This window comes from Hemiscyllium ocellatum, chromosome 23 (assembly GCF_020745735.1).
Source record: "Hemiscyllium ocellatum isolate sHemOce1 chromosome 23, sHemOce1.pat.X.cur, whole genome shotgun sequence".
In the NCBI taxonomy this organism is placed as follows: domain Eukaryota; kingdom Metazoa; phylum Chordata; class Chondrichthyes; order Orectolobiformes; family Hemiscylliidae; genus Hemiscyllium; species Hemiscyllium ocellatum.
The window spans coordinates 26,228,006-26,255,145 of record NC_083423.1 but is presented as its reverse complement, the minus strand read 5'-3'; the positions used below and the strand labels follow the sequence as shown (position 1 = coordinate 26,255,145).

The 27,140-nt window shown below is 40.1% G+C and overlaps 1 protein-coding gene across 1 annotated transcript; it reads left to right on the top strand.

The window, feature by feature from the left end:
* Positions 1-1,047: 1,047 nt before the first annotated feature.
* psmc2 (proteasome 26S subunit, ATPase 2) lies at positions 1,048-27,140 on the top strand. Its single transcript, XM_060843158.1, has 12 exons — positions 1,048-1,196; positions 6,419-6,456; positions 8,672-8,753; positions 12,167-12,266; positions 20,752-20,883; positions 21,109-21,181; positions 23,688-23,783; positions 24,009-24,173; positions 24,541-24,628; positions 25,489-25,691; positions 26,024-26,120; positions 26,856-27,140. Exons 1-12 carry the CDS (start codon positions 1,127-1,129, stop codon positions 27,011-27,013), a joined length of 1,302 nt encoding a protein of 433 aa, XP_060699141.1. The 5' UTR covers positions 1,048-1,126; the 3' UTR covers positions 27,014-27,140.

Sequence of the window (27,140 nt, the reverse complement as noted above, 5' to 3'; positions counted from 1 at the left end):
GTCTGACATTTCAGGGTAGACCATTTAGAATGGAAATGAAACGTTTCTTCACCCCAAGAGTGCTGAGCCTGTGGAATTCATTACCACAGGAAGTAGTTGATGCTAAAACATTGAGTGTATTCAAGAGGTGGCTACATATAGGTGAATGGGATCAAAGATTATGGGAAGAAAGTAGGATTAGGTTATTGAGTCGATCGGTCATGATCGTGATGAATGGCACAGCAGGCTCGAAGGGCTGAATGGCCTCCTCCTGTTCATATCTTCTATGTTTCTATGTTTAATTCTGGAGAATCTCTGCAAGTCTGGCATCATCTGTGGTCAAAGTTAATAATCACACAACGCCAGGTTATAGTCCAATAGGTTTTTTTGGAAGCCTTAACTTTCGAAGCTCTGCTTCTTCATCAGGTGGTTGTCGCGCAGGACCATGAGACACAGAATTTATAGCAAAAGGTTACATTGTCATGTGGCTGAAATATATTAAGCAAATGTAGATTAAATCTGTCATCTTTTAGAGTAATTTTGCTAGTTTGGTTCATTAATATATAAACTCCAGAACTCCTTTTAACTCTGACTGGGAGGGAACACTCCTGTCTGTTGATTGTTGTGTGGTGTCCATTCATCTGTTACCGTGGCCTCTGCTCGGTCTCACCAATGCACCATGCCTCAGGGCATCCTTGCCTGCAGCATATGAGATAGATGACATTGGCCTAGTCACATGAGTACCTGCCATGGACATGGTGGGTGGTGTCCCCACGTGTAATAGTGGTATCCCTGTTGACACTCTTGACACATCTTGCAGAGTTTGCTGCGATAAGATTGTATGGATTATTTACTTGGAAGTACCAACAATTTATTCCAAAATCAGCTAAAACCTCCACTGCTATTAAACGAAATGCTTTCATCAATAATAACTAATCTCACGTTAATATGTGCTCTGATGGGAAATGTTGTTTCAGCACAATTTGTTTTGCCCATCACAAAGATGGCGACGGCGGGACCAAGTAGTCACAGAGCGGATACTGTCAAGGTAATTTCCGGCGCGGTGCACTTTGGGAGTAGGGCCTGGAATAGTGCTGTGTAACGCTCCGAGTTTAGGGTTTGAGGCCGAGCCTGAATTGTTGTGATCATGCCAGATTACCTGGGAACCGATCAACGTAAAGCTAAGGAAGAAAAAGAAGAAGAAAAGCCCATTCGAGGTGAGTTGATGACTTGAACTGGTGTCAGGAATGGAGTCTGTTTTGGGCGCAGAGGCCCTGTTACTGTGCCGTTCAGGAGCAGAATCCAGCTCCTTGGGTCATGACCATCATTTTATTTTCTTTATCCAAAATCATCAGCCTCTACTTTGACCTGTTAAGCCAATTCTATTCGTGCCATTTTGCTGTGCCCAAGTTGACGGTCTGACAGCTTTGAATACATTCAATGAACCAGCTTCTGTTGCTGATTTAAGTAAATCCCAAAGACTAACGACCAGAGAGGCGCAGAGATGTACAGCACGGAAACAGACTCTTCGGTCCAACTCGTCCCTGCCGACCTTCTTAACCTAATCTAGTCCCACCTGCCAGCACCGGGCCCATAATTCTCCAAACCCTTCCTATACATATACCCATCAATAAATCTTTTAAATATTGCAATTGTACCAGCCTCTACCACATCCTCCGGCAGCTCATTCCATTCACCTACCACCCTCTGTGTGAAAAAGTTGCACCTTAGGTCTCTTTTCCACTCTCGCCCTTAAACTATGCTGTCTACTTCTCGACTTCCCCACCCCAACAGATGAATGGACACCACACAACAATTAATAGAAAAGACTTTATCTATCTATTTATCCTATCCATGCCCTTAATGATTTTATAAACCTCTTTAAAGTGACCCCTCAGCATCCGAAGTGCCAGGGAAAACAGCCCCAGCCAATTCAACCTCTCCCTATAGTTCAAATTCTCAAGTTTCACAACATCATTCTGATAAGAAAGAGACCAGAATTGCACATAATATTCCAAAAGTGGCCTAACAATGTCATGTAAAGCTGCAACATGACCTCCCAACCCCTGTACTCAGTACTGATCAATAAAGGACCAATGCTGCCTTCACTATCCTATCTAGCTGCGACTCTAATTTCAAGGAGTAATGAACCTGCACTCCAAGGTCTCTTTGTTCAGCAACACTCCCTAGGACCTTACCATTAAGTGTATATGTGCTTTAAGATTTGCTTTCCCAAAATGCAGCACCTCACATTTATCTGAATTAAATGTCATCTGCCACTTCTCCGCCCATTGGCCTATCTGATCAAGATCCCGTTGTAATCTGAGGTAACCTTCTTCGCTGTCCACTAAATCTCCAACTTTGGTGTCATCTGCAAACTTACTAACTATACCTCCTCTGTTCACATCCAAATCATTTAGATGAATGACTAAAAGTAGTGGACCCAGCAGTGTTCCTTATGGCAGTCCACTGGTCACAGGCCTCCAGTCTGAAAAACAACCCTCCACCAACACCCTCTTTTCTTCCACCTTCGAGCCAATTCTGCATCCAAATGGCTAGTTCTCCCTGTATCCCATGAGATCTAACCTTGCTAACCGGTCTCCCATGGCGAACCTTGACGAATACATTATTGAAATCCATATAGATTACGTCTGCCACTCTGCCCTTATCAATCCTCTTTGTTACTTCTTCAAAAACTCAATCAAGTTTGTGAGACATGATTTCTCATGCACAAAGCCATGATGACTATCCCTAATCAGTCCTTGCCTTTCTAAATATGTGTAAATCCTGTCCCTCAGGATTCCCTCCAACAGCTTGCCCACCACTAACGTCAGGCTCACCAGTGTATAGTTCCCTGGCTTGTCCTTACCACCCTTCTTAAATAGTGGCACCACATTAGCCAACCTCCAGTCTCCCAGCACCTCACCTGTGACTATCAATGGTACAAATATCTCAGTAAGGGGCCCAGCAATCGCTCCCCTAGCTTCCCACAGAGTTCTAGGGTACACCTGATCTGGTCCTTTGTGTTTCAAGACATCCAGAATGTCATCCTCTTTAATACAGACATTTTTCAAGATATGACCATCTGTTTCCCTATATTCAATATCTTCCATCTCCTTTTCTACAGTAAATATTGATGCAAAATACTCGTTTAGTATTTCCCCACCTCCTGCGGCTCCCCAAAAGGCCGCCTTGCTGATCTTTGAGGGCCCTTATTCTTTCCCTAGTTCTCATTTTGTCCTTAATGTATTTGTAAAAACCTTTTGGATTCTCCTTAGCCCAACTTGCCAAAGCTATCTCATGTACCCTTTTTGTCTCCTGATTTCCCTCTTATATATAGTCCTACTGCCTTTATACTCTTCTAAGGATTCACTCAATCTATCCTGTCCATACCTTACATATGCTTCTTTCTTTTTCTTAAGCAAACCCTGAATTTCTCTGATCATCCAGCATTCCTTACACCTACCAGCCTTTCTTTTCATCCTAAAAGAAATGTACTGTCTCTGGATCTCATTATCTCATTCCTGAAGGCTTCCCATTTTCTAGTCATCCTTTTACCTGCGAACATCTGTCCCTAACCAGCTTTTGAAAGTTCTTGCCTAATAGAGTCATAGAGATGTACAGCATGGAAACAGATCCTTCGGTCCAAAATTAGCCTGGCAATAGATTTCTCACATCCCTATTAAATCAGAAATTCTTTATCCTTAAACTCTGACCCTCCCCCGTTCTATGCTTTCCCTACTTTTGATTTTTTCAGTAAATGTAAATTGTTTTTAATAAAACGGTTTCAAGATAGTGCTTGGGTGGGCAAGCCTTGACATTGCAAGGGCAGTAAAACTAGGGCCTGCAGTTTCCAAATTTAGAATTGTAAAGATAACCCTTGCCAAATTTTCAAAGTCAGACTTATTGGTTAATTTTAACTTGACACCAGGTGCATGGAAAACATGTACATTGCCAGATGTTTGTGTTAATTTTGGGGACTTTCAGTTAGTAGCTCAAGCCAGTTTTAAGCTGGTTGTAACCAAAGCAAGGTTTTTTTGGCATTAGTGATTGGGTGTAGAAGTTAGGAGTATTGTTGTTTTTATTGGAAGTGAGCCTTTTTAATGTGAAAAGCGCAGAAATAAAGCTGGCCATCGTTCATGTTGAGAGTTTCCCATCCATTAAAATGTGTTTGGTGGAAGTAGCCATGCAAGCAGCTGGAGGCTTCCAAGCCCATGCCACATTGGAGGAAATACTTAATAATTGCAGTGATATCTGCATCTGCTGTTGGGTTTGTCGTAACTCTTTGACTGTAGCCACTATAGACCAAATAGAACAGTACAGCACAGTACAAGCCCTTTGGCCCTCAATGCTATGCTGGCCTTTTATCCTACTCTAAGAGCAAACTAACCTACATAACCTTCATTGTACTATCTTGCATGTGGGTGAAAGTGATGACTGCAGATGCTGGAGATCAGAGTCTAGATTAGAGTGGTGCTGGAAAAGCACAGCAGGTCAGGCAGCATCCAAGGAGCAGGAAAATCACATTTTGGGCAAAAGCCCTTTTGCCGGAAACATGATTTTCCTCCTCATTGGATGCTGCCTATCTTGCATGTGTCTATCCAAGAGCCGCTTAAATGCCCCTAATGTATCTGACTCTACTATCACTGCTGGTAGAGCATTCCACGCACCCACCACTCTGAGAAAAGAACCGACCTCTGACATCTCTGCAAATCCTTCCTCCAATCCCCTTAAAATTATATCCCCTCGTGATAGACATTTCTGCAATGGGGAAAATGTGACTCAGAAGGCCATTAAGAAGGCTATCCACTCTATGTATGCCATTCAGCATATTGTCCACCTCTAGCAAATCACCTCTCATCCTTCTCTACTCCAGTAAGAAAAGCCCTAGTTCCCTCAACCTTTATTCATAGGTTGTGCCCTCCAATCCAGGCAACATCCTGGTAAATCTCCTCTGCACCCTGTCTAAAACTTTCACATCCTACTTACAATGAGGTGAGCAGACCTGAACACAATATTCCAAGTGTGGTCTCATCAGGGCCCTACAGGGCTGCAGCATAACCTTGCAGTTCTTAAACTCAATCACCCTGCTAATGAGAACCAGTACACCATACAGCTTCTTAACAACCCTCTCAACCTGGGTGACAACTTTGAGGGAGCTATGGATATGGACCCCAAGATCCCTCTGTTCCTCCACACTGCCTAGAATCCTGCCTTTAACCCTGTATTCTGCATTCAAGTTCGACCTTCCAAAGTGAATCACTTCACACTTTTCCAGGTTGAACTCCGTCTGTCACTTATCAGACCAATTCTGTATCCTGTCAATGTCTCAGTACAACCTACAACAGCCTTCCGCATTATCCACAACTCCAACAACCTTTGTGTCATTATACACTTACTAAGCCAACCTTCTACTTCCTTATCCAAGTCATTTTATATAAATCACAAAGAGCAGAGGTCCCAAACTGATCCCTGTGGAACACTGCTGGTAAACAAGCTTCAGGCTGAATGCTTCCAATCTACCACCATCCTCTGTTTTCTCTGGACCAGCCAATTCCGAATCCCAGATTTCCCTGTATCCCAAGCCTCCTCAGATATGTTTATCTCTTGGATTGTCAGGAAATAATGATTTGTGGGTATAAGACCATTTTTGTATGCACCATGCAATGGAGGAAACATGCAAATGACTTCTAAATGGCCTTCTGAGTCACATTGAGGTGTTCCAAAATATTAATTTTTAAATTTCTACTCCTATCTCTTAACTCTTCAGGTTTACTGTATGACAAATCTTGCTCTCCTTTATAGTATCTTGCTTAGTCTGGTGAACCTGTATGGACTGTCACTCAATAGTCAGTTCTAAAGTCTTGAGGTAAGTGGGTACTGATTAATTCAGTTCCTCAATGTCTAAGATTTGATGCAGAATGATGCCAACACGATGGGTTCAATCTCTATGCCTGTGATAATTCTTGAAGACTTAACATTTGCCTTGCCTATGCTCAATGCAGAATTGTGCTCTGCATAACTACTAGTCTAACAGCAGGAGGTGCCTACGGTTTCTCATGGTTAATTATCTTTACCTAAACTAACTTGCTATTTATTGACTTGCATAAGAACATCCTTGTCATTAAAGTTGAGATCACGTTCAGCTGCTTCTCTCTCTTTGTCCGGATTGTGAAGTCCCCAACATCCCACACAATCTTAGCTTTCGTCTAAACGCACACTGTGTCTCTGATAGCTACTCAAGCTCTCAGTGAGCACTAACTTCAAGTATTTTTACTTCATTTTAAACTGATTATTTTCCCTTTAATTTTATTTGTGAAAGTCGTTTCATGTTATCATCAAAAACATTACTTTTTAGCCCAGTTATCATTCTAATGATTCTTAATTTCAGCTAATATACTTTTCATTTCTGATTATACCTTCTTTTATTTGTTTGCAGCATTAGATGAAGGGGATATTGCCCTCCTGAAGACTTATGTAAGTACTCTAGTATATTCAGTTGCCAATCTTATAAACTGTAAATTTCAACTCTAATCGTTTGTTGGTTTTTCCACAATGTTTATAATTTAGCTCCTTGTTTGAATGAAACTAATCTTGCTTCAAGCTAATACTTCTGATGGAATCAGCATATTTACAAAGTAAATAAATTAAAATAGAGAAAGCAACTAACCAGACTCTAGTTGAGTTCCTACATTTTTCAAAAATTGTCAGCGTGGAGTGAAATGATTGCTGTGGCTGTAACTTTCTCCTTCGCTTTGAAGAATCCAATTTCTCTGCTCCTTCCTCAGAGAATCAATCTGCTACATGAAAGAATTGGGCTCGCCAATTTGAGTCTGTTTTTAACTGCTTGGAACAGGAGCCTGGTGCCTAGGATTCAGTTGTCTGCTTGACTGCATCAGGTCAGACGTCTTCAGATTGATATATTATTTTAAAAGAAGGACCCATTCAGACTATAGTCTCCCTTCCTCCTTAGACCTATGAGGGCACTTCTGAAACACTGGAGCAAAGCTGAAGAGGAGAAAGAATCTCATATGGAAATTGGTGGGAAACATCTGTGGCAGCAAAGTTTCCATGTTTTGCGCTGCTTCACCATCAGTGGAATATTGCAGCTTAACCTTGCTTAGGAGCTGCCTCACAAACTTATTCGATATTCACCTTCAGGAAATAATGAGTTTTGAGAGCAAGGCAGTTTGTGCGACTTCCTATGATGGTGCATTTTGACCTCCTGGTGTCTGCAGGGAAAAGATCACCTTCAAAGTACATCACTGCTGACAACTAACAAAGCATTCCCATTGACACAAACTCAAAGAAAACCACATGTTTAGTTTAAATTGTAGTGGAACATGTGCCACACCCTACTCACTGACAATAGATCTCTCATTTGATGGCACACCCTCCTGGTTGACTGTAAACATCGCTAATAGCAACCTGATAACTGATCAGTGTGATAAAGGTCCACAATTCAACTTTTAATAGAAAATCCAAACTACCATCAATCATTTGAGGATGGATGAAGGAAATGTGGCCATTTGCTCCACAAGAGAAATATGAAGAACATTTCAGTTTGTGACCAGGGCTATCCAAGTCTTATCATTCTTCTATGGCAACCTTTAGACCTGTGACCTCTACTACTTTGAAGGACAAGAGCAGCAGATACCTGGCAACAGCACCAACTGCAGGTTCCTCTCAACCACTCACCGTCCTTATCTGGAATTCTATCATTGTTCTTTCACTGTCACTGAAATTCTGGAATTCCTTCCTGGTGTACCTAGACTTAAAAGACTCTAGCAAATCAAGAAGGCAACTTACCATCACCATTTGCAAGTTTTGAGAAGATCTGTCATAAGGGTAAAAAAAAACCCATACAGACAACAAGCAAAGCTAATGTCATTTACAAGATACCTTGCAAGAACTGTAGCAAACACTACATCAGACAAACAGGCAGAAAACTAGCCACCGGGAAACATGAACATCAACTAGCCACAAAAAGACATGACCCACTCTCACTAGTATCCTTACATATGATGTCCCACTTCGACTGGGACAACATATCCATTCTGGGACAAGCCAGAGACATGCATGAGAATTCCTAGAAGCGTGGCATTCCAACTGGAACTCTATCAACAAACACATCGACTTAGACCCCATTTACCACTCTTTTGAGAAAAACAACAGGAAATGATGTCACCAATACAAGGAACCCTAAACACATATATAGAAAATGGGTCACTAACACCAGTGCTTCACCAGAGTCTAACTGATGTTACCGCGTATGGTGACGAAACATCTGAAAATGAACCTTCCAGCTCAGCTAGCAAACTTATATTCATTACCATCACCATGTCAAGGGAAATTAGAAATGGCAATAAATGCTGGCCTAACCAGCATTGTCCACATCTCATGAAGAGGTTAATGTATGATACTGGTTTGTATACATGTTTTTCAAAGTTATTCTTCAGTCGAAAGCAGAAATAAAGGCATTTGTGGGCTTGGTGGTTATTAAGCATGATTTCTTTCTTTTAGAATGTGGATGCTTTTAAAATCATTGGAAAAGTTCATTTGTTTAATTTTTTAAGGGCATCAGATTTTATTGACCCCAGTGATCAAGCTGCATGATATCTGGCTTATGTCAGTTCATACCTGATTTCGTGGCAATAATGTGACTATCTTTCTCATTTTTCATGTTTTGTAGGGTCAGAGTACATATTCCAGGCAAATCAAACAAGTAGAGGATGACATCCAGCAGCTTCTCAAGAAAATTAATGAGCTGACCGGTATGTTTGAATAAAACCAATTAACGACTATTTTGATCTTTCACATGAAGAATAAGAGGTGACTTGATTGAGACTTATAAGAGGATCCTCCTAACAAGTAAATGTGGAGAAAAATCAGGGGTTATCCATTTAAAAAGACAAGGAGTATTCAGATTTTTAATCTTTGGAATTCTGTTCCAGAAAAGGTGGTGGAAGCAAAACCCCTGAATGTTTTTAATAGAGTACATAGTTTCTTGTTAAACAAGAGGTTGAAAGATAATCAGGGAGATAGAAATTTGGATTTGAGGTTACACTCAGATTCGCCATATTCTTAACGGATGACAAAGTGAGTTCAAGGAAGTGGAATCAAGTTGAGGAAAAAAACAACCATAAAATTCTAAACTTTTCCGGCAGTATTTTAATTAATGTTGTCAGTGTAATGCCTTTTTGATCCAAATTTGTTTTAAAAATAATGTTAATAAAAAGAATTTCATTAGTCCTGAAGTGTATGTGGTGGGTAGTCTAAGATTACAACACTTCAGAATTATAACCGTTCTGATTGTTAAATGAATGCAGTTTTAATTTGTGTCAGAATATATAGGCGTGGGTTAAGTATTATCGTTTGTGCTGTCACTCAAAACAAGTAGAACTCTCAAAGGGAAGGAATTCCAGAATTTTGACTCTGAGACGCTGAAGGGACAACAATATATTTCCTAGTCAAGTTGGTGAGTTGCTTGGAGGGGAACTTGCAGTTGGTGGTGGTCTCATGTATCTGCCGCCCTTGTTCTTCTAAATGATAGGTCTTGGGTTTGGAATTCCCATCAAAGGAGCCTTGCTGAATTTCTGCTGTGCACCCCATAGACAGTGCACGTTTGCAGCTACTGAGCCTCTGTGATAGAGGGACTGAATGTTTGTGGATTCTGTGCTGTCAGCTTGCTTTGTCATTTTATTTATATTTCAATTTCTGGTCAATAGTAACTCCAGGTTGTTGTTGTCAATTCAGAAATGGTAATGCCATTGATTGTTGAGAGGTTAGGGTTAGATTTTTTCTTGCTGGAGATTGCCATTGCCTGGCATTTGTGTGGAGTGAATGGTATTTGCCACTTTGTAGTCTGAATCACAGATGTGGTGCTGGAAAAGCACAGCAGGTCAGGGCAGCATCTGAGGAGCAGGAGAATTGACGTTTGAGGCATAAGACCTTCATCAGGAATAAGGCTTGTGGGGCAAAGGTGCTGAGAAATAAATGGGAGGGGGGGAATGGGGCTGGGAGGAAGGAAACTGAGAAAGACTTAGAAAGGATGGACGCTGGGAATTTGTTTCTGTCAGGTAGGGATACTAGGATCCGTGGGCACAGCCTTAAAATTACTGGGGGTCAATTTACAAAGGAAATGAAGAGACATTTCTTCAGCCAGAGAGTGGTGGGTCTGCGAATTCATTGCCACGGAGTGCAGTGGAGGCTGGGACATTAAATGTGTTCAAGGCAGAGATTGATAAATTCTTAATCTTGCATGGAATTAAGGAATACGGGGAGAGTGCAGGTAAGTGGCGTTGAAATGCCCATCAGCCATGATTGAATGGCGGAGTGGACTCGATGAGCCGAATGACCTCACTTCTACTCCTATGTCTTATGGTCTTACGGAGGCTTGAGACTGAGGTAAGGTAAAATTCACATTAATCCTGTGTGGTTGCAAGGTCCCAAGGTGAAAGATGAGACGGTCTTCCTCCAGGTGTCAGGTGGTTACAATTTGGTGATGGAGGAAGCCCAGGACCTGCATGTCCTTGGTGGAGTGGGATTGGGATTTGAAGTTTTCAGCCATGGCGTGGTGGAGTTGGTTGGTGCAGGTGTCCCAGAGATGTTCGCTGAAACTAACTTGCTTTGGAACCTTGCAGCCACACGGGATTAATGTGGTTTTCACCAGTTTCCTCATTCCACCGCCCCCCCCCACCACCACCACCACCACCACCACCTTATCCCAATCCCAAGCCTCCAACTCAGCACCACCCTCTTGACCAATCCATCGTCGTTCCCGTTTATCCGCTCCACCATACCTGTCACCTTCTCTCCCACCTTCATCTACCTATTACATTCTCAGCTCCTTCCGCCCAACTCGCCCCCAGCCCTACCCACCTCGGGTTTATCTCTCAGCTTCGCTTCCCCCCCCCCCCCCCCCCCCGCCCCGCCCACATGCCTCATTCCTGATGAAGGGCTTATGCCTGAAATGTTGATTTTTCTGGCCCTTGAATGCTCCCTGACCCGCTGTGTTTTTACAGCGCACTCATGATTCTGATATCCAGCATCTGCAGTCCTCACTTTCTCTTTGCAGTCTAAGCTTAGATTTTGTCTGGGACATGCTGCATTTCGGCATGGGCTGCTTCAGTTTCTGAGGAGTCTTGAATGGTGGTGAATATTGTAAAATCACAGCAAATATACCTCCTTTTGTGTTCTAGACTGTTGAGCCACTGGCTTCAAGACCCCTTGTCTTCTGTATTGTCAAATGGAAAAGCAGACCTCTTCTTGAGAATAATTTACTTGATCTACTCACAGGAATGATCTCTTTCTGTGTTATCCATCTGCACCAATCATTTATTTCTCCCCTAAACCTCTGTTTATAACTATAATTCCTCTCCTAAGTCTCACCGCTTCTTTCTGAACTTGCTTCCGGTTGGTACTGCTTTGAAGCTTAAGTTATGTTATCACATGGACAATTTTGTTAGTTATCTGATAGCTGCTAACTTTGTTTTAAGCAGATTAAAACAAAATACTGCAGATGCTGGAAATCTGAAATAAAATCAAAGAGCTGAGGAAATTCAGCAAATCTGGCAGCATCTGTGAAGACAAACATTGTGAATATTTTAAGTCCAGTAAGACAATTTGGATTTCTTGCTCATTGCAATTCTGTGTTTAAAAAATCTAAATTTTAATGTTCTATTGTATTTTAGTTTAGTCGGAGGAGAAAATTGACTGGTTACTTGACATGTCAAACAAATATGGATACGTTTATTTCTGCTTTCCACGTAGCATTTTGATTTCTCTTGTATTAAAATTCCCATCTTTAAAGATTGGGATTTCCTTTGATTTAAGAATTTTGCAAACTAATATTATATTGACCATGACCATATTATCATAAACCAATAATAGTTTTAAAAGTTTGAGACACCATCTGAATCACATTTAATATATGCTTGGTTACTTCCTAACATTTGTATTTTTTGAACAAATATCTGATGTACAAGGAGGTTATCATTGGATTGCAGTGGTTGAGGAAGGCAGCTCGTCACAACTTTCTCAAGGGCAGTTAGATTTGCATAACATGCTAGAATTACAGTAACATTTGCATCCCATTTTTAAGATGTCAGTTATTGTCCTGACCAATTTAACTTGCCAAAATAAATGTAAACTTTTTTTTAAAAGATCGGATTCCTTTTGTTTGTAGGTATCAAGGAGTCTGATACTGGTCTGGCTCCTCCAGCACTATGGGATTTGGCAGCTGACAAACAAACCCTGCAAAGTGAGCAGCCGTTGCAGGTTGCAAGGTATGTATTTTTAAAATAATCTTAAAACTGAAGAAGTTATGAATTTCCTGATATTGTTGAGATTGCTTGCTTGTCACCTGGAACTCAAAACCTATATATTTTGTTAATGTAACTGTCTTTCATTCCTGATGAATAGATGGCCGTACAGTGTATTTGAATTAATTTGTTCCTATAGTATTTTCCTTCATTGTGTTATCGGTTACTGACAGGAAAATTGGACAACACAATATTGTAATTTATAGTACTGATAATTAAAATTACAAAGGATATTGATCGGTGAAAATGAAAAGGTAATTACCTCAGCCTAGGAAGTCATTGAAGTGCAATTAAATTAAAATTATCTAGAGTGAGAAGTTGGGAATTTTTTATTTTATTTAGGGTTATTTAAAATGAAATGTTTTGTGATTTGACATAATCAAGGCAGAGATGGTTGGAGTTTAGAGGAAACAACATTACAAACAAAGGTGCAGGCAGTTCAGTAACATTTGTTCGGATTATTTTTTAAAGAACCAAATGGCCACTTCTGATTCTGAAGGTGCAGTGGAGATGAATTAAAACCTAATAATTCTGTCAGTAACAAAGAACAGAAAAATCTTTTTGACTAATGCAGTCATATTGTCACTTAATTGCATGGTTGCATAGCAGAAATGTTTCAGAAACAGAGATTCTGTTTCATAATAAAAGATAGTTGCCTCAGTCCCACAGGACCATACGGCTGCTCTGTTGTTAGAGATGATTGATGGTGGTGTAACCTCAGAGTTACCATGCTTTGGGTGAGAGGTGAGGCTGAAAAGATGTGCCCTTCATGATAATCTCAGCCGTGTGAATTTCCAGAGGCAGACATTGTTCCACCATTTCTATTACCATGTCATAACAGTTCAGAACTTCATATAACTATGTGTATTTGATGTCCATGGTCACGTGCAAGTAGATAGGATTAGTTTAGAACGGTACCGTGGTCAGTGCAGATATGGATGTCTGAAGAGCCTATTCCTGTGCTGCATTGTACTATGTTCTGATAATCTCCCAAGTATTGAAACTCATACATTTCAATTAAACAATTTGAATACGGAAAAATGTTAAGTGTGGGAGCATTAGTTTTACAATGTTTTCTTGAACTGAAGGATGTAGATTTATTTCCTCTAACTTTTCCTTTGGTAATATACTTCAAGAGGAGTAAAGGGAACAAGAACATTTTTACTGTTGCTGATGTGGGCAGTTATCCACTTAGTACATATATTGAAATTCAGCTGAAATATATAATCTTTTCTTATCATGGAATTTTACATTGCCATCCAAAGATTGTGTTGTGCTAGTTCCAATTTAGTACACAGTGGGCATGTCTAGTGAACATATCTTTCTGATATTGATCTCTATTTGGGTGTACTTAATTTTGGATGATCCTAACTTCCAAACAGAGAGAATGGAAGACTTGTCACTTGCCATGGCGGCGATGCTTTGGAAGATGTGTTAGAAGCTATAAAGGGGTGTTTGGCATTGTTACTAATATAAAACTAAGCGTTTGACTTCATGCTGGTAGAGTATGCAGTCTTGAGATGTACAGCACGGAATCAGACCCTTCGGTCCAACTCATCCATACAGACCAGATATCTCAACCCAATCTAGTCCCACCTGCCAGCACCTTGTCCTTATCCCTCCAAACCCTTCCTATTCATATAACCATCCAGATGCCTTTTTAAATGTTGCAATTGTACTAGCCTCCACCACTTCCTCTGGCAGCCCAATCCACACACACCACCCTATGCGTGAAAAAATTACCCCTTAGGTCTCTTTTATATCTTTCCCCTCTCACCCTAAACCTATGCCCTCTAGTTCTGGACTTTCCCATACTAGTGGATAAATAAACCTTGTCTATTTACCCTATGCACACCCTTCATGGTTTTGTAAACCTCCTATAAGGTCACCCTTCCGCCTCTGACGCTCCAGGGAAAACAGACCCAGCCTGTTCAACCTCTCCTTGTAACTTAAATCCTCCAATCCCAGCAACATCTTTGTAAATCTTTTCTGAACCCTTACGAGTTTCACAACATCCTTCTGATAGGAAGGACACCAGAATTGCTTGCAATATTCCAACAGTGGCCTTACCAATGTCCTTGACAGCCGTAACATGACCTCTCAACTCCTGTACTCAATACTCTGACCAATAAAGGAAAGCATTCCAAATGCTACCTTCACTATCCTTTCTACCTGTGACTCTACTTTCAAGGAAGTGTGAACCAACACTCCCTAGGACCTTACCATTAAGTGTATAAGTCCTGCTAAGATTTGCTTTCCCAAAGTGCAGTACTTCGCAATTATCTAAATTAAACTCCATCTGCTACTCCTCAGTTCATTGGCCCATCTGATCAAGGTCCTGTTGTAATCCAAGGTAACCTTCTTTGCTGTCCACTACACCTCCAATTTTGGTGTCATCTGCAAACTATACCTCTACACCTCTTACTAACTATACCTGTTATGCTCACATCCAAATCATTTATACAAGTGACAAAAAGTAGTGGACCTAGCACAGATCCTTGTGCCACTCCACTAATCATAGGCCTCCAGTCTGAAAAACAACTCTTCACCACCATTCTCTGTCTTTACCTTTGAACCAGTTCTGTATCTAAATGGCTAGTTCTCCCTGTATTCCATGAGACCTAACCTTGCCAAACAGTCTCCCATGGGGAACCTTGTTGAAAGCCTTACTGAAGTCCGTCTACTGCTCTGCCTTCATCAACCCTCTTTGTTATTTCTTCAAAAAACTCAACCAAGTTTGTGAGACATGATTTCTTACGCACAAAGCCATGTTGACTATCCCTAATCAGCCCTTACCTTTCCAAATAGATGTACATCCTGTCCCTCAGGATTCCCTCCAACAATTTGCCCACCACCGATGTCAGGCTCACTGGTCTATAGTTCCCTGGCATGCCTTTTTAAATAGTGGCAACGCATTAACAACCTTCAGTCTTCCGGCATGTCACCTGTGACTATCGATGATACAAATATCTCAGCAAAGAGCCCAGTAATCATTTCCCTACCTTCCCACAGAGTTCTAGGGTATACCTGATCAGGTCTTGGGGATTTATCCACCTTTATGCATTTTAAGACATCCAGCGCTTCCTCTTCTATAATATGGACATTTTTCAAGATGTCACCATTTATTTTCCTACATTCTATATCTTCCATGTCCTTTTCCACAATAAAAACTGATGCAACTCATTTAGCATGTCCTGCAGCTCCCCACAAAGGCCGTATTGCTGTTCTTTGAGGGGCCCTATTCTTTCCCTAGTCACCCTTTTGTCCTTAATGTATTTGGGAAAGACCCTTTGGATTCTCCTTAACTCGATTTGTCAAAGCTATCTCATGTCCCCTTTTTGCCCTCCTGATTTCCTACTGCCTTTGTACTCTTCTAAGGATTCATTCGATCTATCCTGTCTATACCTGTCATATGCTTCCTTCTTTTTCTTAACCAAACCTGTAATGTCTTTAGTCATCCAGCATTCTCTATACCTACCAGCTTTTCCTTTTACCCTAACAAGAATATACTGTTTCTGGACACTCGTTACCTCATTTCTGAAGGCTTCCCATTTTCCAGCCATCCGTTTATCTGCGAATATCTGCCCCCAATCAGCTTTTGAAAGTTCTTGCCTAATATCATCAAAATTGGCCTTTCTCCAATTTAGAACTTCAACTTGTAGGTCTGGTCCATCCTTTTCCATCACCATTTTAAAACTAATAGAATTATGGTCGCTGGCCCCAAAGTGCTCCCACACTGACACCTCAATCACCTGCCCTATCTTATTTCCCAAGAGTAGGTCAAGTTTTGCACCTTTTCTAGTAGGTGCATCCACATACTGATTCAGAAAATGTTCTTGTACACACTTAACAAATTCCTTTCAATCTAAACCCTTATCAATATGGCAGTCCCAGTCTATGTTTGGAAAATTAAAATTCCCTACCATAACCACCCTATTATTCTTACAGATAACTGAGATCTCCTTACAGATTTGATTCTCAATTTCCCTCTGACTATTAGGGAGTCTATAATACAATCCCAATAAGGTGATCATCCCTTTCTTATTTCTCAGTTCTACCCAAATAACTTCCCTGGATGTATTTCCAGGAATATCCTACCTCAGTACAGTTGTAATGCTATCCCTTATCAAAAATGCCACTCCAGGGGATCCAAGATGGCGGCGACCCAGCAAGTCTGAGTCTACAGTGCTCCTCCTAAGACTTGGGCAAAGTGGGTCACCCACCCCCACCACACTCACCAAATCATTTAAAATAGCTGTTTAATTTAATTAGTTGTTTCGTATTGAATTTAAACAAGTTAATCTTCAGTAAAAATGACTAAAGGGAAGGGAGCCCACAGCTCTCAGCAGGCAGGAACCCCTCCTCCACGCTCCCCAGCTGCAGCAGAGGCATCTGCAGCCGCCCCGGGGGACTTGCCTACGGTGGCGAGCCTTGTGGAAATCATCTCCAAACTGGATGCGAAGATCGATGCTTTTATTGAAGAATCCTGAAGTCGATGGGACTCGCTCTCAGCCGCGCTGAAAAAGCACGACCAAGACATTAAGGAAATGGAGCGCCGGGGTGGAGCTAAAGGCCATCGAAAAAATATTCATTTGCTGGGCCTTCCCGAACGGGAAGAGGAAGGCCAGCTTATGAGGTTCTTGAACAATGGCTTCCACAGCTGTTAAATCTGGAGGCTGGATCAGGCCAGGTAAGGGTGGAATGGGCCTACCGGATCGCAATATGCGGGCCCGGCTCGAACCAGCGCCCCCGCCCGGTCCTGTTCCGGCGGCAGAGCTATAACGTGAGGCAGATACTCCTAGAAGCCTCTAGAAATCTTGGAAAAGATCCCCAAGCCATGATCTATAAAGGATCCAAGATCATGTTATCCCAGGACTTTTCCCCAGCTCTGGTCTGAAAGAAGAAGGTGTTTGATGAGGCGGAGAAGTGTTTAAGGGACTTAAATATTCAGTACACCTTACGCTACACTTCAGCCATGAAGGATCCATGTACAACTTCAGATCGCCGGAAAAGGCCAAGGAATTTTTGGACTCTCTTAGATAAATTGGAAGAGATAATTGATGTTGGTGTGCCACCCCCCCCATCCCCACCCACCCCACTCCAGTTTATATCCCCCTTTTTCAGATTTTGGGAAATATCAGTTAAGTTCCCTATTAAGTTACATAGCTGATTGGGTCTTGTCTGACCCACAATCAATCTGGCTGGATCTCGAGGCTTCTCAAGTAAAATGCCCACTTATTAACCTTTTATTTTCAGACAAGAGGAAAATCATTACGGATCACTGTAAAAACCCTATAATATTAAACACATTTAAAGCTTGGAATATAATGCGGCAAAATGAGGGCAACTCACATAAAACATCCCCCTATGCTCCGATAGTGGGAGCATGGGGATTTCAACCGGGGTTTACAGATGCCACTTTTAAACTCTGGAGATCCAGGGGTATCTCATGTTTAGGGGATCTATTTAAAGAAGGGGTCCTGATGTCTTTCGAACAGCTGCGTCAGAAATGCAGATTACCTAATGGAGACCTCTTTTGATACTTCCAAATTCGAGATTATATACAGAAGAAGACTATGTTATTAGATAGTCTTTATAAATCAGGTAGAGAATGTAGAATGCTATGACCAATGAGAGTATCTTCCGTCAGCACTATTTATCATTTACTACATGTTGAAGTATCGGGAGATATGGACAATCTGCTTAAAACATGGGATCAGGGTTTGGGACTAGAAGTCTCTATAGAAATGTGGAATGGCATTTGGGAAAATGCCAGAAAAATCACCATCTGCAACAGAACTCAGGCTATCCAGCTGAAGATACTTCATAGAGCCCATATAGCACTGGATCGATTGGCAAAATTTAAGAGAGGAGCATCTCCAGTGTGTCCCAAATGTAAAATAGAGGTGGGCACTCTTGTACACTGCCTATGGACCTGTCATAAGATCCGTAGATACTGGACTAAAGTAGCAAGTACCCTGACAGAAATTTTAGGAACGGAAATTAAAGTGGACCCTGTATCTCTCCTTTTGGGCTTTTCGAACTTACCCTCCTTGGATATGCACGGGAAGAGATTATTTTCTATTCTCTCTTTCTGTGCAAGGAAAAATATTTTGGTGAACTGGGTGGCTGAGGGCTTCCCTGGACTTTCAAATTAGCACAGATTAATTATGGAATGTATTCCCCTTGACTTCCTTACAAATATGGTGCACTGAAAGACTGAATTATTTTATAAAATATGGCGGCCCTTCTTGAATTATATAAATACAGATATTTTGGCCATCCTAACAAGGGCTTTTATTTAATTGAGATTGCGAACCTGGCTGGTCCGGGGCCCCTTGGGAGAATCCCGCACGAATACGGGTTTTGTTACATTTGATGTTAACACGTTCCGAGCATGTATCTCACTATCCAATTTCTGTGTTATCCGTTGTTTTTTTTCTTTCTCTTATTTGAATAATGTAAGAGGCTTAATTATACACTTTGCTTAGTTGTAGGTTAGATTAGTAGTTAGTTGAGTTTTGTTTTTTTTCTCTTGGTATTTTTCTTTTGTTAAATTTTGGTTATTATTTATTTAAGATTTAATTGTATATCAATGTTTGTACTTGAGAGTTTTTAAATTTATTTTTATAAACTTGTAAAAATGTTAAATTTCCAATAAAAATATCTATAATTTTTTTTTAAAATGCCACTCCACCTCCTGTCTTGCCTCCCTTTCTATCTTTCCTGTAGCATTTGTATCCTGGAACATTAAGTTGCCAGTCCTGTCCATCCCTAAGTCACATTTCAGTAGTAGCTATGATATTCCAGTCCTATGTCCCTAACCATGTCCTGAGTTCATCTGCCTTCCCTGTTAGGCCTCTTGCATTGTAATAAAGGCAGTGTAATTTATCAGTCCTGCTTTTGTTCTCTGCTTTGACCCTGACTGTTTGACTTGCTTCCTTTCTCAACTGTACCAATTTCAGATTAATCTCTTTCCTCACAATCTCCCTGCTCCCCCCACGCCCCCTTACTAGTTTAAATTCTCCCGAGCAGCTCTAGCAAATCTTCCTGCCAGTATATTAGTCCCCTTCCAATTTAGGTACAATCGTCCTTTTTGTACAGGTCATGTCTATCCTAGAGGAGATTCAAATGATCCAAAAATGTGAATCCTTCTCCCATACACCAGCTCTTCAGCCATGCATTCATATGTTCTACCCTCACTAGCTCATACACTGGGAGTAATCCAGATATTACTACTCGATGACGTCCTTTGTAAATTCCTGCCTCTATTCTCCCTTCAGAATCTCAACTTTTTCTTTTCCTATGTCGCTGGTTCCAATGTGTACAATGACCTCTTGCTGAGCCCTCTTCCCTTTGAGAGCATTCTGCACCCTCTCTGAGATATCCTTGATCCTGGTACCAGGGGAGGTAACACACCATTCTGATTTATTTTGCTGCTGGCCACAAACGTCTGTCTGTACCTCAGACTAGAGTCCCCTAACCCAATTGATCTTTTGGAACCCGACGTACCCTTCATTGCATTAGAGCCAGTCTCAATACCAGAAACTTGGCTGTTTGTGCTACATTTTCCTGAGAATCCGACACCCCCTACGTTTTCCAAAATAACATACTTGTTTGAAGTGGGGATCACCACAAAAGACTCCTACACTATCTGCCTACCTTTCTTACCTTTCCTGGAGTTAACCCATCTATATGACTGCATCTGAGACTTTTCTGCCTTCCTATAAATGCCATCCATCACACCCCTTTGCTCTTGTAGATTCTTCATTGCCTCTAACTCTCACTCCAACCGATCCATTCAATCTGATAGGATTTACAACCAATGGCATTTAGTACAGATATAATCCTCAGTAATACATAAACACTCCCTAAACACTCACATTCGACTAAAGGCCATTTTGCTTCTTCCAATCTGCGTACCTAGCAAAATAGCACAGTCTTCTTTTACAAAACACTGCTCCAGGCTAACTTAATACTTATGGCTTTTTAAAGTTTAATCAAGAGACATATCTCAATAAAACATATAAGTAAGAAAGAACCCCTCTACTCACTACTGCAGGCTAACAGCAGGGCCCCAAGGCTGCACTTAAAACTATTCAGTTATCTGTTTCATGCTGTGACCTCTCCCAAAAAGGTTCCTCCAAGATCAGTTATGAATTTCTCTTTGTTAATGTTCCCAGGTGCACTCCGGTGTCCAGTGATACATGAATTCAACAGCAAAGGCAGTAACCATGCAGGTTCACTGCTGTGTCAGTTAGCAGTGTGGGTTTCTTTCTCTCCTGCAGAGACCATGTGTTGCCTTTCTGTTCCTGTCCCTTTTAAAAGTGCTGCTGTTTTAACTTCTTTTTTCTCCAAAGTTCCAAAACAATGCAACAGCATATAAAATAGTAATTGCTGCTCCTAGTACTTGCTGAAACTTAATAAATGCACCTTTTTCTTTTTATAGATGTACAAAGATCATTAATGCAGATTCAGAAGATCCTAAGTACATAATTAACGTGAAGCAATTTGCAAAATTTGTAGTTGATTTAAGTGACCAGGTGGCTCCTACTGACATTGAGGAAGGAATGAGAGTTGGGTATGAACAAAATCTTTAATTTTTCTATGTGCCAGCTGACATGTACTTATATTTTACTGACTTAAATATTTTATGCATTTAAACTAATCAAATTTAAGGAAATTTCAGATTCACAATTGCACTAAGATTCAATTTATACTGTAGCATCAACAATGTAGTCAATATAAAGCTATTATGCCTGAATTTGAATAACATTTTAAAATACTTCTTTGCACATTTTGACAGTGTGGATCGAAACAAGTATCAAATCCATATTCCATTGCCTCCAAAGATTGATCCCACAGTTACCATGATGCAAGTAAGTCCAGCGGCAAAAAACTTGTAACGCCTTTAGCATGGTAAAACATTCCAAGGTAATTTGCAGCACTGCAATCAGACAGTCGTTCACTCCAAATGAAAAGCAGAGCTATAAGGTGAGATAGACTTTAAAGACCAAAGGGCGAGAGAGTCGCAAAGATTTAGAAAGTGAATTCTAGCTTGGGATCTAAACCACTGAAGACAGGGCTATTGGACAGAGTAATATTGGTTGTAGTGACCAAAATGGGGGATTTATTGAGACTAGATTGGAGTCATAGAGATGTACCGCACGGAATCAGACTCTTTGGTCCAACTCGTCTATGCCGACCAGATATCCTAACCTGACCTAGTCCGATTTGCCAGCACTTGGTCTATATCCCTTTAAACACTTCCTATCCTGATGCCTTTAATTGTTGTAATTGTACCAACCTTCACTACTTCCTCTGGCATTCTATACACTCATTCTGTACACTCATCACCCTCTGCATGAAAAATTTGCCCCTTAGGTCTCTCTCAAAATTTTCCCCTCTAGTCCTAAAACTTTGCCCTCTAGTTCTGAATTCCCCCACCCCAGGGAAAATACCTTGTCTTTTTAACCTATCCATGCCCCTCATGTCTGGAGGTACCATTGATCTTCTCAATACTTAATTGAAGGGAGTTTCAGATCATCCAAGACCAATGTTGAGTAAATAAAAATGCATGCTGTAAATCAGAAATTCCTTAAAGCTTAGCAGTCTGGCAGCATCTGTGAAGAGAAATCAGAGTTAATGTTTCAGGTCCGGTATTTCTTCTTCAGAACTCTGGTTTCTCTTCACTGATGTTGAGCAGCCTGACAAATCAGGCAGTGGAATGATCAAGTGGGGTGGAGCTGAGTTGTTGACTGTATATATGTGAACTGACTTAGAGTACAAATATTCAGTGATCTTGGGTCTCTAAAGGTTAGGAAGAAAATTCTGTACAGGAGGTTTTCTATGACTGTATCTGGAGAGTTAACAGTGGAGTCAGCTGGACAAAGGAGTTTGGCATTGAGGAGAAATCAAAGGCAAACAGGTCAAGAGAAATGATAAGGAATGATACATCACTAACGTAAGTAATTTGTGTGTTTCTTTAGGGCCGTTTCAGTTCTGTGGTGAAATAGAAAAGTATTCAAACTTGGAATTGAGACATATGGGACTTAAGTTAGTAAAGACAGCAGAGTAAAATGTCTCTTTTGGGGAAAGAGAAAATGGATTATTCAGATTTGAAATGGACTACATATAATACCTAAGGAGAAGGAACCAGTGAACTTGTTTAATTGAAGGTTTAGTGATTAATTGGATAAATCTGTAAGGCTTCCCAATAAAATCTTAAATGTTAACTCTTTGTTGGTTTCAGACTTCATTGTCAGGACTATTGGAGGCTGAGGGGTGACCTTATAGAGGTTTATAAAATCATGACAGGCATGGATAGGGTAAATAGGCAAGGTCTTTTCCCTGGGGTGGGGGAGTCTAGAACTGGAGGGCATAGGTTTAGGATGGGAAGGGAAAGATTTAAAAGGAACCGAAGGGGCAAGCTTTTTACATAGGGTGGTGCGTATGGAATAAGCTGCCAGAGGAAATAGTGGAGACTGGTACAATTACAATTTAAAAGGCATTTGGATGAGTCTATGACTAGAAAGGGTTTAGAGGGATATGGGCCAAGTACTGGCAAATGGAACTAGATTAGGACATCTGGTTGACATGGACGGGTTGGACCGAAGGGTCTGTTTCTGTGCTGTACGTCTCTATGACTACTGTTTGCTTTAAAGTAGGGAGTACTGATTCAGGAAATGAAGTTTCAAAATAGGTTACATTTCTTTTTTTTTAAAAACTTGATTAGTGGCTCAGTTGGTTTTGAGTTTGGTTTTGTATCTTGATGAGTTACTAATCTTTTTAAATCTTTCACCATGTATGAATATTCAGTTTTGAGGTCTGCCATTTGTACTCAGAATCAATTTAAAATACTCAACAGTTTTTATGTACTGGGAGATGCATTATATTATTAGAGTCACATCAATGTAATGTTTCAGTTTTTGGTTCCCACTAACTGAGCAGCACAATGACTAAAAGAATAATCCCTTTTTAGTTTTGTGAACTAACCTTTACTAATCCCAAAATTTTCATTGTTCATTATTTGGAATTTTTTTTTTAGAAGTACTTAATTTTGAGTGTTTAAACGTGCATGGACCGTAATTTACCCCTTTTTTTTCCACAACACTATTGACAACTTCAGCCCTGGTTCTTCGAAGCAGTAAAGGTGACAATTTAAATCGGTACCTTCTGAACCAAATCCTGTTCATTTGTCATCCCACTGCTACTGAACTGTGTTGGCTTGTGGTCCCCTGTGTGCTTTTAAAACAAAATCTTAAAATCCCTATTCTTGAATTCAAATTGGTCTCATGGTCTCATCCCTCCCTAAATAGTAACAATTGTACTTTCAGGCTAAATTTGTAAACAATTACAATAATCAGTGCTTCAATGCATTTTTAGGTGGAAGAGAAGCCAGATGTGACATACAGTGATGTTGGTGGCTGTAAAGAACAGATTGAGAAATTGAGGGAGGTAGTGGAAACTCCTTTGCTGCATGTAAGTATACATCTGGTATCATTATTTGATTAATACTGACTTGTTTTTATTATTCAGTCTGTGCAATAATGTTAGTTTTTTTAAGAGTTTTCGAACAATTGGGATGTAGATCGCAATTAACTAGATTTGTTTTGTTATTTTAACTTAGCTACTATAACTTATAAGCTGCTAAGTATCGTATATGTGAGAAAAGTTGTATCAAGTCACTGTCTGTCTGACTTTCAGCCAGAACGTTTTGTGAACCTTGGTATTGAACCACCAAAGGGAGTGCTGCTCTTCGGACCACCAGGAACAGGGAAAACACTCTGTGCACGAGCTGTGGCAAACAGGACAGATGCCTGCTTCATAAGAGTGATTGGATCTGAACTGGTACAAAAGTATGTGGGAGAGGTAAAAGCAAAAAAAACTTTGACATTTCTTGGAGTAGTGTGAATAGTTCTCTGTGAAGTTTAGTAATCCAAGCCTCACTCAAGTAGGGGCGCATATATTTATGCTGACACTGCAACACACTACTTGAGTAGGCCTTTAGTCTTTGAAGACCTGTCCTTTGACAAAGTCATTTGTGAAGCTAATCATGCAAATTTGATCATCCAACAATTTTTGTGAAAATTTTAAATTGCTAGTCTCTGGAAAAATAAGTAGACTGCAACAGCTAATAATTTGCTAAATTTTTTTTGTAAGTTAAATAAAGTGACTTCTACCACATTATTACACCAGCAGAGTTGTTCCAGATATACTTAATTTTTATTCCATTTAGGGTGCTCGGATGGTCCGTGAACTTTTTGAGATGGCCAGAACAAAGAAGGCTTGTCTAATATTCTTTGATGAGATTGATGCAATTGGAGGTACTTGTATTTAATTTCTTGAGAGAAATGGGTGTCTTGGGGCTAAATGACCGTTTGAAACAGTGTAAGGAAATTTAAGTCAATATTTGATCAGATGGTTGTACCATGCTGTTAGATGATGAAGCTCTTTTGGAATCTATTTGTTGACTTGATTAAACATTTTGGTACCATCAACATAATTGTAAATTATGCCAAACAATGTTTTCTTACTGAAACCACAACCAACCAAAATGAACTAAAGGAATTAACTCATCAGGACATGAAAGAATGGCAAATTTCAAAAGAAAGCAACATGTTATAACACACAGGGAAAACATACTGATTGGTTGGCAATTCTATTTGCCATAGAATGTGCATCAATGAGCTATTTTCCACTAAGTTCGCCAAGGGTGCATTGCCTGAACATCATTTTGTGTAGAAGACAGGCATATGAATTTGGGGCTTCTGGCAACTATATTAAGCTCAAAAGATCATCTTAAATAGGTTGTTACTGAAAGTTGAGTACACTTGGAATTAGTCAACAAATTCCCTTTTAAAATTTGGCATTAATGCATATGTCCTGATGAGTAAAGGTCAAAAGTTGCACAATATGCTTCTCTTCACCAGGCATCTAGTTGAAAAGAAAGAGTTGCATGGCATGGAGTCAAAATTCCATGCATGATTTTCCAACTTTCCTGTGAAATCTACCTGTCAGCTTCTGTCCTGAAAGTCTCTCCTCATTGAGCGCACTGTTTTCATGACATGTATATTGCACCACTTCAGTTATTCAAAAAGGCCCATTTTCTGTATTTTATTCCTCCTGATTAAAATGTTAAGCATGTGCATTAGCATTTGAAAGACACTTTCTTTTTCCCTCCAAGGTGCTCGTTTTGATGATGGTGCTGGTGGTGACAATGAAGTTCAGCGTACAATGCTGGAGCTTATTAACCAACTTGATGGATTTGACCCCAGAGGCAACATTAAAGTACTGATGGCCACAAACAGACCTGATACATTAGATCCAGCTCTGATGAGACCTGGACGACTAGACCGTAAAATTGAATTCAGTTTACCGGATCTTGAGGTATGGAAAAATGCTCCTCAATACATTTGGAATATTAACTTATGAACCTGAAAAAAGTTGCAATTATTTTCCAAATCTTTATTGAATTTCTATAGTCCTTGTACAAAGCAATTTTGTATATGGTGTAAACTAGTAAAAAAAATTGTGACTACAGTTGTAACATTGCTACACTTTAGATTCACCTGCAAACTGAATTCCAGACTACCAGTTTTCCCTTATAAATGTTCCTGCTATGATTGAAATCAAATATGAAAAAAAAAATTCTATCAACAAATAATTAAAATATGGCATGTAAACTATAGTTTTTAAACTGCCTTTGATTTTTGACTCAGGGCCGAACTCATATTTTCAAAATCCATGCACGTTCCATGAGTGTGGAGAGAGACATAAGATTTGAATTGCTTGCTCGACTGTGTCCTAACAGTACAGGTGAGTTAAAGTAATTTTCAAAGCTATTTCTAAAAATACATATGTTATGAACCTTTTCAGTTCCAAGATGTTTAATTCTGAATGTTTACACATGCTAATATTCAAAACCATGTTAACAAGAACACTAATATGCTATTTAGCCCAGCAAGTCTGTTTCAACATTTAGTATAGTCATGATTGATCCTCTTCTCAATCCTGGTTTTCATTCCCCTGGTGCAGCCTTGCCAGTATTTTATGTTTCAGAGAGAATTCCTCATTCTTCAAAACTCCAGTGAATATAGACTTAGCTAATCTAACTTTTCCTCATATGACAATCCTGCAGTCTAAGTTATAGCTGAGGTATGGTGACCAAATCTACATACAGTACCTAAGGTGTGATCAACGTTTGCTTTCAGTAATTGGTGTGCAAGTTGAGTCCAATGGATATCAACTTTTCACAATCTATGAAAAATCTCATATAGCAGACTATGGCTCCTGCTTCTGTGGCTTCTAAATTGTCCTTTTAGATGTACCTTTTTTTAACCTCTTGGGTCCACAAACTCCAGATTCAAAAACAAGGTGACATACGCTGAATTTCAGATTTGAAAATCTTCCTATCCAGGACAATATAACTCCTGTATAAGATTACACTTCAACCAGCCCTAGTCGATTAATCAAGACAAATCTTGTGACTGTCATGGTGCAACAAACGAAGTGATGTAATCATGCTTTGTTATATTTTTCACTTCTCCCCAGGAGCTGAGATCCGTAGTGTTTGTACAGAAGCTGGGATGTTTGCTATTCGAGCACGTCGAAAAATTGCTACGGAGAAAGATTTTTTGGAAGCTGTGAATAAAGTTATCAAGTCTTATGCCAAGTTCAGTGCTACTCCACGCTACATGACCTACAATTAATTTTCTGCATGATTGTAATATTTGAATTCTGTAACCCCATTGTACTTGAATAGCTGTAACAGGTGGAATTATGTTTCAGACAACTGTGTTGCTCCAGTTATGATACAAATAAAAAACATTCAATGTG

Bases quoted from the DNA above. Each gene is read 5' to 3' on its own strand.
- psmc2 (XM_060843158.1), top strand. From the start codon at position 1,127: ATGCCAGATTACCTGGGAACCGATCAACGTAAAGCTAAGGAAGAAAAA. The intron at 23,784-24,008 runs GTAAGTATACAT...TCTGACTTTCAG, and splicing joins TGGAAACTCCTTTGCTGCAT to CCAGAACGTTTTGTGAACCT. The intron at 25,692-26,023 runs GTATGGAAAAAT...TTTTTGACTCAG, and splicing joins TCAGTTTACCGGATCTTGAG to GGCCGAACTCATATTTTCAA.